The sequence below is a fragment of the Austrofundulus limnaeus genome, unplaced genomic scaffold (genome assembly GCF_001266775.1).
Source record: "Austrofundulus limnaeus strain Quisiro unplaced genomic scaffold, Austrofundulus_limnaeus-1.0 Scaffold7, whole genome shotgun sequence".
Classification (NCBI taxonomy): Eukaryota; Metazoa; Chordata; class Actinopteri; order Cyprinodontiformes; family Rivulidae; genus Austrofundulus; species Austrofundulus limnaeus.
This window is the reverse complement of record NW_013952409.1, coordinates 5,410,425-5,421,692: the sequence shown is the minus strand read 5'-3', so window position 1 is coordinate 5,421,692 and position 11,268 is coordinate 5,410,425. Positions and strand designations below refer to the sequence as shown.

General features: G+C 37.8%; 3 protein-coding genes across 3 annotated transcripts in view; 1 reads left to right on the top strand and 2 right to left on the bottom strand.

Moving 5' to 3' along the window:
- Positions 1-1,935, bottom strand: part of nup205 (nucleoporin 205) — a gene marked incomplete in the record, with an annotated part of 21,112 nt that extends 19,177 nt beyond the window's left edge. The window contains 3 exon segments of the mRNA XM_014034564.1: positions 669-840; positions 929-1,071; positions 1,878-1,935. Coding sequence (XP_013890018.1) covers positions 669-840; positions 929-1,071; positions 1,878-1,905 — 343 coding nt within the window.
- A 411-nt stretch (positions 1,936-2,346) lies between these two features.
- agk (acylglycerol kinase) lies at positions 2,347-5,469 on the top strand. The gene is made up of 14 exons (XM_014034553.1): positions 2,347-2,598; positions 2,704-2,743; positions 2,847-2,926; positions 3,013-3,088; positions 3,191-3,316; positions 3,399-3,493; positions 3,584-3,653; positions 3,856-3,935; positions 4,018-4,075; positions 4,163-4,304; positions 4,404-4,501; positions 4,609-4,679; positions 4,762-4,846; positions 4,990-5,469. The coding sequence occupies exons 1-14, from the start codon at positions 2,489-2,491 to the stop codon at positions 5,122-5,124; spliced, it is 1,266 nt and encodes a 421-aa protein (XP_013890007.1). The 5' UTR covers positions 2,347-2,488; the 3' UTR covers positions 5,125-5,469.
- Positions 5,470-7,457: 1,988 nt separating this feature from the next.
- Positions 7,458-11,268, bottom strand: part of dennd11 (DENN domain containing 11) — a 9,446-nt gene continuing 5,635 nt past the window's right edge. The window contains exons 8-9 of the mRNA XM_014034531.1: positions 10,198-10,266; positions 7,458-10,087 (exon numbers count right to left, since the gene is read on the bottom strand). Coding sequence (XP_013889985.1) covers positions 9,892-10,087; positions 10,198-10,266 — 265 coding nt within the window. The 3' untranslated portion in view covers positions 7,458-9,891. The remainder of the gene's footprint in view (positions 10,088-10,197; positions 10,267-11,268) is intronic.

Below are 11,268 nucleotides of genomic sequence, written 5' to 3'. Positions count from 1 at the left end.
GACAACTACCAGCTCTAAGAGATGGAAGGAATTTGGATGGAAGTGCTTAATTAGATACTTTATTACGCCTGAAATTACTAGTAAATATAGAGGAGAAGTGCAGAAATGTTGGAGACAATGTGGCCACCAGAATGTCAATCACTCACATGTATTTTGGTCCTGCCCTAAATTGACATCGTATTGGGATGTAATCTGCCGGACTATTGGGACAATTTTGGGGTATGCCATCCCCAAAGACCCCAGAATCTTTATGCTGGGGCTGATAAATGGAGAAGTGTTTCAAAAAGAAGATGAATACCTTTTTAAAATTTTATCAATTGCAAGTAAAAAAGCTATTACACGGTTTTGGCTAAAGAATCTCCCCCCCCAGCAGGTTCATTGGAGGGAAGCTGTGGAAGAGATCCACACTATGGAGAAACTGACATACCTTTTACATATAAAAGGTCATGTGTACTACAAACGCTGGTCTAAATGGCTAACATATAAGAACAAGGAAGCGTAACTATGTGCAACATCTTATAATGTTTTCTTTTACTCAACTGTAAATCAGCGCCCCGAGTTCTGTGTGTTGTATGTTCCATTGTAATAAAGAAAAATGTTAAATAAAGAGTATAAAAAAAAAAAAAATCCTCTTAAATCGTGTTTGTTTGCAAGATTTTTCACTTCACCTGCCAAAAGAAGCTCCAAAGCTGCCAACTCCCCAATGTCAAAAAGATCACTGAGAATAAAGGCCTCCGTCAGGAGTTGTTCTGGAAGAAGACGTGAACCCTGTTGGCCTTGAATTGCGATGCCTTCTGTGCTGGCTTTGCGTACTTTCTCTCTCTGCTCTGCACTCTTTGGCTAAAAGGATTGCACAAGATGAGAAGAAAAATATCATGAACGTTCATGAACGAAGCAAAAAAGCTGGGAAGTACGCAAATTTTCTCACCGGGTTCTTAAAGAGTGAGAGAAAGTGTGGTTTGTGTTTCTTCAGTTGCAGATCCAAAAGGTGGACAGTCTCTGGTTGTCTCTTCAGCACTGCTGCGTCGACTGTCTCCCATAGTTCTTTAAGTGGTCCCCACAGACTGGCTCCTAAGTCAGAAAAGAGGTTCATCACACTAAGCTTGACRAAATGTTTAATTGAACATTTGTTTTTAAAGTGGCATGACTACAAGCTGCMTTTCAAGCATTTTTGTCTTGCTCTGTTTAGATATTCAGACGATTTTGAACGTGACGTGCTGCTACTACTACTCATGAGACAACATGCATTAATGATAAATAACCTTTTACCCGATAACACAGCTAATTAAATGCAGAAACAAATTGTAAATGTCTGTGACAGTCATTAATACTTCAGAGGACTAATTCCGTTATAATCCAAACAATTTGCTGATTTACATTATTATGGTCACAAATGTTACTATATTAGTTAATACAAATTAACCAAATGAAAAAGTACAAGTCTCAGTAAGGACCAGTATTACAAAATTAAATCAGAAAATCGTATAAGTCTGAACACAAACAAGGGAGTTTCAATTTTATTTCCAAAAAAGTAAACACACCAACAGACTAACACAACAATATAACTAATGTATACATATAATAAATTTCTCTGTGTGTTTTTCTATATTTTATTAGTGAAATGGGATATAGTAATTGCCTATGTGTACACTCAATTACATGCTATTCAAACRTTTGGGCAATCAATGGTTAGGCTAAAGAAGTAGCCATCAGCCCCATGCCCGAGCTTGAGTCAGCCGTAAATGCGGATAAAATACGTAAAAACAGCTACCTTTCAATTACATTTAACACTTAATGACCTTAAAATTCTATATTAATTATCATCATACATTAGAAAAAGTTGCAATAAAACTACTTATTAAAATAAACATTGTTACCTGAATTTACCGCCATCGGCGCCGCCATGATACACTCGGAAAATTTAGGACAGCAGGCTTTAGGGTTTCTGCCGGAGTGAAATATAAAATATTAAATACTATATGAAAAATACAGTGTTGTCTTGGTCAGGTTTGCTAAACAAATACACTTTTAATTTAAACTGTATGCTCACTTACTAAATCAAACGGATATTTTAACTTGTTTTTTGTTTCTTGGTAAAACGTTCAGGCGGGGTCCTCCGACTGTCATGGAAGTTCACCTTTGGTTTGATGGGAATTGTAGTTTACTAGGRTAGTTTGTTTAACTTAGGAAATAATGTAGACAAACTTAAAATTAATGTGTAAAAAACGTATGTGTTTATTTAGTTTAAACAAAACTAATAGTGTGCGGGTGTGCGATAACATGTTTACGTATCACGCGCTCTTACTTCGGTTCCGCCTTGTTTTTGTCGGACTCGGTACTATTTTAATGTTACACCACTACGTACATGCAGCAAATCAATCCATAATGACCGCTGTGGTAAACATCTGTTTTTCGTGATTTTCAGTCGTGTGGACCGTTGTAAATTTAACACCCCACCAAAAGTAGAAGAGTTTATTGTTTAATAATCATGGCTCGTGTTGTAAAAGTGTTTCGAACTCTTCGAAATCACTGGAAGAAATCTACATTTGCTGTCTGCGTCCTTTCCTACGGGGGATACTGGTTCTATGGTAAACACTGGTGGGTTCCTGAGCTTTAGATTTTCACTATATGTAGTTATGTTTGTTCTTTGTCCTAAATGTTGTATATAAATATAAATAAATAAAAATTWCTTTCTTTTTTTAGTGACAGTGTTGTGCGCAGAGAGGCTTGCCAGTTGGCCAGGGTAAAGAATCACTTATTTTCCTTTTAATAAACATGTGTAAATACAATTACAATGACATTTTCTTATGTTAATGTGCTTCAAACCATTTTTCCCCCCTCGGTAGGAATTTGGACGTCAGTTAATAGCACCTCAGGAGCAGCTGAAAAAAGCAACTGTAATTTTGAACCCTGCAGCATCCAATGGGTAAGAAGGCACGAATAAAAAAACTCATAACAGTCGGCTTACTCTTCAAATATTTTACTTTCCTGTTTTTATTTTTATTTCTCCAGGAAAGCCAATAATTTATTTGAAAAGAATGCTGCTCCTATTTTACACCTGGCTGGAGTRGAGATTACAGTAGTCAAGGTATCATCAGTTGTTTTTTAAATGCTATGTTTTCATTTTCAGTAGCTTAGAGAAAGGGTCACCAAACACGAGATAATACATTTGTTACACTTTCCTCTACAGACTGACTACGAAGGCCAGGCAAAAAAACTGATAGAGCTGATGGAACAAACAGACATGCTGATTGTAGCTGGAGGGGACGGCACGTTGCAGGAAGTCATCACAGGTTTACTGCGGAGGCCCGATCAAGTATTTCATTATCATGCTCTATACTAATTGGCAGCAAGTAATAAGTGGGAAATTAATTTTAAGTGTATTTTTTCAACAATAGGAGAGCTTCAGTAATACACCGATCGGATTTATTCCACTTGGTGCYAATAATTCCCTGAGTCCAAGTCTTCATTTACTCTGTGACAACAAAGTGAAGTAAGTACCCTGATAGACTACTGCTGTTATTTTATATAACTCACGTATGTATTTTATTGTTTTTTGTTTTAAATTCTGTGATATTTTTAGAGACATTACGTCAGCCACGCTGTCCATTTTGAAAGGAGAAACTGTACCACTGGATGTGCTCCAAATCAAAGTAAGAAACACTTCTTCTCATTCACAAAACCATTACAGTGTGCGACTTCCATCAGAGTTTGTTTATTTAATAGATTGTACATATTTTTATATTTTAAAACAATAAAAACTAAGTTATTTTGCAGGAAAAATGACTGATACAAGCTATAACACTTGGTCACGAGTTGTTTGTGTTATGTTAAGTGTATTTGCATGTTTTGCAGGGAGAGAAGGAGCAGCCTGTTTTCGCTCTGGTCGGATTGCGTTGGGGTGCTTTTAGAGATGTGGCGGCAAAGATTAGCAAGTAAAATGAGCCAGATGGTCAGACTGATTAATACATGATTCATAATAAACAATAAAATTACTTTAATGTCTTGTCCAAACAGATATTGGTACCTTGGACCATTGAAGAGCAGCGCAGCTCACTGGTTTCACACTCTGAGGGTAAAGTTCTGGATTTAGATCAAATGCTCTTATATTTATTTGTATACACAAATATGATTAAATGAATTTTTTTGATTCTTTTTTTAGGAGTGGCCTGTGGTCCGAGATGTTTCTGTTTCTTATTTAACCCCCACGCCCCGGCCTCCTGACCCGCCCTCTCAGAAGGCCCCCAGGCCCAACCTGATCTACCGCATCATTCGCAGACTGAAGAACTACTGGAAGGCTAAAGGTAATAAAATAAGAAACTCGTATTTAAGTCTCAGGACTGCAACATAACACTGAGTTTTATTTTATTATATATTTTTTTTTTAAATTTGCTTTTGCTCAGAGCCTCCAAAAGTGGAAGAGCCAGAGAAGTGGGAGGAGCAGCAGCTGTCGACAGTAGAGTTCTACATCCAAACACACAACAGAAACCCAGTAGAGAGGGTCAGTGGGAAACATTTTAAAAATCTACCAGCTTCTCTTGATAAACCACGGCGCATGTTAACTCATCTACGCCTCTATTTCCTGTGTCTCCTTTCCTGAATGTGTAGCGGGTAAATGACTCTCTGATGATCTGCGCCGAGCCGAATGACTTCACCGTGGGCGACTTCRTCTCTGTCGGGTCAGTACCCGCAGCCTTCGCCGGTCTCCTGTCACTCAGACTTTCATCTAAAACGTGTTTCTCTCCATATTTCTCGTTTCAGAAATAAAAAACAAAAGGACCCAACAGTATTCACAGAAAATTCCACTAAACTGGAAGCTAGTGCTTGTCGAGTAAAGGTGCCAGAGGTGAGAATTGGTTTAAATGACTGCAGATTTAAATTTACTACATCGTAAATTAGACCAGTTTTGTTTTAGTTTTTTTATRAGTCAGTGTTGGAGTTTTTGTCACGCAACGGGTCATTTGTTTTTTTCCCCCCTCGCTCCTGCAGGGCGCCTCCGGCTTCTACAATATCGACAACGAGGAGTACGARGCCATGCCGGTGGAGATCAGACTTTTGCCGCGGAAACTACGCTTCTTCATCAGTGCAGAGCGCAGAGAGCAGCTCCTCTCACAGCCACAGTGATGGAAAAAAAACTGAACCAGTAAAAGGATTAAAACTAACTTTAAAAGAAACATCTCGTATCAAAAGATCATAAATGAACTTTGAAAACTGATTTTTTTTCATGTTTTTAAATGTTGTCGATCAGTTTCATTTACATCCTGTTTACAGAGAATAAAAGAGTTGGAGATATTTTAACCAGCTCAAAGCAGATTACGTTACCTACATACACAAGGACCTTTTGAGTTTTTTAACCCATCTTAATGTCTTTTTTAAATACAGACTGAGTTTACTAAATGAGTTACAGCTGTTGTCACTTGTTCAGATGTTTAATAAATAAATAAATGCAGTATGTCCAGTTAAATATCACCTGGTACTTGTGTGATTTTTTAAAAATATAATTCAATTTATTTATTTTTTTATTTACAACAGAAGTTGTCTCAGGTCATGTTACAATAAAAAGAATGGACCAGTCTTGTGGACCCCAACTTCCTGTTTCTGTCTGAGGCCTGTCTGCTCTGAGACTTCACTTTTTGCTCAGGTTTGGGTTTTCTGAGCTAAGTTTTACTTCTGGAGGCAAACTGACAACATTTCCTCACTCCCCATGATTATTATTATTATTTCTACCATTTTTATTTCTCTGTAACTAAGCCTGGACCACTTGTTAGTCGGGGTCTTTCCTGTCCTCTCCAGGCAGCTGTTCTGCTTCCTGTCACCTCCATCCTGCTGTAGGTGGTGGATAGAGAGGAGATCAATGGTGAAGACAATCTGGTTTATTTAGACAAGTTGTTCTTAGTTGGCATCTCTTAAAGTACTGTATGTAAATTCATTGGTTATGTGTTGGATCTGTTTGGAGATGAATAGAATTTGATTTGAACTCATTTTTTCTCAGTTTAGTGAAACCAGTCGACACAACTTGGTTAAAGGGTAACTTATCTCAAAATTAACTTTTTTTTATTTGCAGATAAACTAATTCATTCATTTTATTTATTATATAAATGGCACTGCATATAAAATACAGTAACATTAACATAAATGGATAACACACTAAACCATAAAGCTTATTTCCATTGTGGTCTAAATCATGTTGATCATGTTGTTGGCTATTCAACTGGCGGCCAGTGGGCCACATCCAGCCCACGAGTGACCAAAGTTTGGCCCGCCAATTGGTTCATTCATCTCTTAAGCCCAAACCTCCAGTTTTCTACTTTAAGTTCTCATAGTTAAACATGGACATGTTTGGTATCTACAGAAACACCAGAATCTCGGCTGCAATCTGGTAAAACCCATTTCTATGAATATCCAAGACAGTTAAAACTACAAACAGTTTAATATAAAACTATGAAAGTGAAAATAAAATAGGTTTAAAAATCTGACAAATCAGAGATGTCAAAATAATATTTGTGTAAATAAGAGAGAATGTGTTCTTTTTGTTTTTGATATTGTTTAATTATCACAACTTTTATAGGGTTCTGTTTGTTGTATTTGTAGTGTCTAAGAGTGGGGGCCTCTTCTCAGGAATGCACAGATTTGTTACGTCTCTTAGTCTCCAGCTTCAGAGCTCGGCACATATTACCATTTTAGRAAGAGGAATGCTTAAGGTAYACCGTGACAAAATTTATGGTGCATCTGTTGGACTACACTATAAAGAGCCTTGTACGCCCCTGTCCTTCGCCTTCGTTCTTCATCTTTCTTATTTGGTGAATCCTTTGGCTTGGAGGCCACAATTTGGTTTTTGGCTGTAATCTCCTGGACTGCAAAAAAAAAAAGATTCTTGCTGTTCAACCAGCCTGTTTCAGAGTTTCTCTCTTCATTGAGCAGCAGCAGTTCCGCAGAACCAGAAGACGTGGTTTTTACACCTCATATTCATTAAATGCAGCAAAAAAAAACTATTTCAAAGGTAACACATCTTTGTAATACTTGGTTTATTTACATAACGTCTTTAACTGCTGGGTGTTCGGCCCCTGAGCTGTTGACCTGCAGTAACTGTGGCCCCTGGAGCAATTCAGTTGAATAACCCTGCCTTAGAGTGTGTGAAATAACTTTTTATTTCCTGATTATTGTGAGCAGTTGTATCACTTTTCTTATTAGTGAAATTCATTTTTATCAGTCATTTTCTACTTTTACTTATTTACTTTATTCTGGTGTTTTGTGTATGATTCACCTAACAACTAGAGAATGTTAAACAGAATTATCTACAAATTGATTTTTTTTCACCCACGTTGGATCAGATATTTGCAGAGGACCTGAGGTGATAAAACATCACACAAAAGTTGTGTTTTAGAAAACTAAGAGTGAAGCTGTGTGTATATTTAGTAAAGGTGGCTGTGCAGAAACTGCGCAGTGTGAGATAACACTTGAACAGTATCAGTGTTTTATTGTTTTACAAAGGCAGTACAGTGGAACTGACAGTTGCTCATGCTGTTGAGTTTTGTGTACATAACCGACGCCTCTGTTTCACACACAGAGGTGGAGACTTACATTCTGTGATTACTCTCAACTTTTACTACAATCGGGCAAAAAAAAGGAAACAATTACACGACTCGGAGGTGACGCTGCGTGCGCGCAGCACTTTTTCCTTTGACATTCAGACTGTACAGTAATTGTTAGCTGATGCTGGTACACAACTGTGGACATTTCCAAGAAGGCATTTATACAGTGGCGTGTGCGCTGTGTACATTCCACTTTGAAAGCAAACAAGTTAAGAGAAAGCAGAGTGAACACTCAGTAAGGTTACGCACAAGTGCAAACAGTCTTTCAGCAGATAATGCCAACATACAAAAAGATAGACAAACTATTTTGCTATAGGTTTCAAAATGTCACATTTTAAGGCCCCATATTAAAAATAAAGCTTAACTGCCCCTTTCCTTTCATATATAACAGTGCATTTTATTCTTTTTTTTTCTTAGAAGTAACTCAGAGGGTGATAAATCATTATAAAAAAAGGTACCCACACCAGAAATGAGCATGTTTAGAATACGATTCTATTTGAAAATGTAAATCCACAAACAGAATTTAAAAAGATTCAAATTTTGACAAAAAAAAAAAAACAATCCTCTTGTGTTCCAACATGGAACAAATTATCAGTGTGATTTGAAAATCTTGGACACATTTGATCCAAACCTAACGCAGAAACGAGCTGAATGGGACCAGCGTGAAAACCTCTTTCCAGTGAATCGGACCAAACAGGAGTTAAAGCTKTTTTTTCTCTCAGCTATCAGCAGGACAGCTACCTTTCATCCAACAAACATGACCTTTGTGAGTCGATCAGCTACAAACATATTTATCTTTTCACCACAGTTCCTCTCGGTTCAAAGGATAAATGTAGAAAACAGCAGAGCCGGACGTGTGCACGAGGAGAAACAACGAACCGGTGCAGCATTCACAAGAAGTGGAACATATTCACCGAAATATCCATCATTTGAAGAAAAAAAAACAAGTGAAGCAACGAGATAAAAAATTCTATCTGAACACATCGGCCATTTTCTCAGACCGACACAGACAAGAGCACATGAGACCTGTGTTCAAAGTGCATAAAGCTTAAAGTAGTTTTCTMTTTAGCTCCATAGAAATGACCCCTCCCAATTATAGTGCTTTTTTCTCTCTCCTCTCAATGACAATGATGAAAGCAACAATAAAGATATTTATGTATTTATTCTTATTATGCACCGCTGGAAGGCCTGTCTKATCCCAACATCTCTTATAAACCACTGGATATATATTTTTAACTTTGTAAACGAGTAGCTTTTGATTAAAGATGGCCACCGCAGCCACATCAACTGACATCGCTGCGACAGAAGCAGTCATTGAGCTAAAACTTRGTGTTATAGTAGCTGAGACTGATYCCAAACACATACTGAGAGCTAATAGATGGCATCTTTGTTAAATATTTTGCCTTTTATACAATATATGGAGTCAACTTTGTCTGTTTATTAGCAAAATATGTAAAGAATCATTAATTTTAGTAAAACTTTTCAATTTTAGACGATGGCTACCAAAGCTAACCGACCTTAAAAAAAACTCACACACTCAAATGGCTACAATTTGGTTAATTTGAGAGAAACGGTGCAAAGGTTTGGTGTGATAATAGCTGAGAGGAAAATTATTGTGTGACACCGAGTGATGCAGCATGTGATTCTGCAGAACGTAGTGACATGAAAGGCAGCGGGCGAGATGCATCCCTTCAAAGAGTGCTTTGTATTTTATTTATGCGTGAAAAAGACTCAACTTCCAGCTACTGTCATTTCCATTTTGAAAAGCAAACAAAACTTTCTCGTAACAACTTTTAGAAGTAGATTCAACAACAACAAAAAAAAAGAGTCTGTTTAACTTCTAAGAGAAGGTGTTTGAATAATTATTCCCAGTGGTTAAACCTTTTCAGATAGGATTCTCCTTCACCCGAGCTGCAGGWCAGTGAGAGCGTCAGGGACTGTGAGGTCACGAGTGCAGCCAAGTCCAGTCATCCTGGCCGTGAAGAGGTCTGAGCCAGTGCTGCAGCCAGAATCACAAACACAAAAACATCAAGACACGGCAGCGGCCATCAGCTGCTCTGATATCCAGGCGTGGATCGGCCGCTGGGACCACGAGTACCAGGTCAGGTGTTCACATCAACCACAGTGAGCCGTCTCCACGGGTCAAAGGAGACGAGGAGAAGAGACACCCAGCGTGAAAACAGTGGAGCACAGAGGACGTCCCACGATGGAGGCAGTGTTTTCAGCTTCCTAATGTTTGTGGGCCTCGCAGGTACAAATAATCCACTGGCGTCCATGTGTCCCCAGGGGTTTAGTGGGCTCAGGAGCAGCACAGGTTGTCTATGACGAGCGCCACATCGATGCCGTACACGTCCAACAGGTCCAGCAGGAAGGAGCGGTCGCCCTGGGGGTCCAGCCCCATGGCCCTCACGTGATCGGCCGTGAGGGTGGGGTCAGCGCTCGCCGCCACCTCCGAGAGGATCTGAAAGATGCGATTATTCAGCTCCATGAAGAACCTGAAAGAACAAAAACAGCATTAAAAAGGAACGCATCAGTAGATAAATCCTATAAAACCAGTGGATCACAAAGACTCAAACACTGCAGAAACAAAACATCAAGGACTCACAGAATGAAAAGATCCTCTTCGTTTGATGTGCAGTCTTCACCCACCTCCTGAGAGTACAGCAGCATTTGCCTAAAATAAAAGAACATATGTAAATATTAGAAAACTTTAGCCAATATATTTTCACAGCTTATTGTCAGAAATATAAATTGTACACTTTTCACAAAGTTAAACCATACCGTGCCCATCCAGTGATAGATATATATTTATATTTTTTATTTTTCATGGCCACGAGATAATTTTGAGCAGCTTTGCCTCTTTGTGAAATCTGCAGACATTGTTGAAGTCAGAGAACATTTTGTTTTTATGTTTAACTGTTCAAAAGGTATGGAGGACAAAAACTGATATAATTGAAAATAAAAGCAGAAATATATAAATGGCCCAATAAATAAATACATTTAAAAGGCAAAAAGAGAACTTTACCTCATGTTTTATCACTTAATTCAGTGGTTCCCAACCTTTTTTAGACTTGTGTACCCCCTGGGCCATTTTGTCATACCACTAGTACCCCCTCTAAACGTGATGATGATTCTCCAAAACTATAATTACAACAGCTGATTATTAAATGAAAAATAATTTCTTTTACCCCCTAGAACATTTAATTCTCAGGCATTTATTTTTTTTAAACTCAAATTCAATTTAAAGATAAATACAATGCCTAGAAAGTGAATAAGTAATTGAATAAATAAACTAGGTAATGGCAGGTGCAGGAAGCAGCAGCATCCAAATTACATTGTATTAAATACATCAAATACCCCAAATAAGAAAATTCTGTGAAATTCCGCGTTTTATACAGGATTCCATTTTATGTCAATTTCGTGATTCTGTTTGCATTTTCTGCATTTTCCCCCCATATCTCAGTCATATTTTTATTTATTTAAGTTTTTACACACCTGGGAAACTTTTCCATGTACCCTCTGTTATATGCTCGCATATACCCCAAAGAGTACACATAACCCTGGTTGGGAACCACTGACTAAATTGACCTTCATATTTATTTTTCCAGCTTAGTTCCAACAAAAAAAAAAATATACATATACAATTATACATATTATATTTACACTGTATATATAT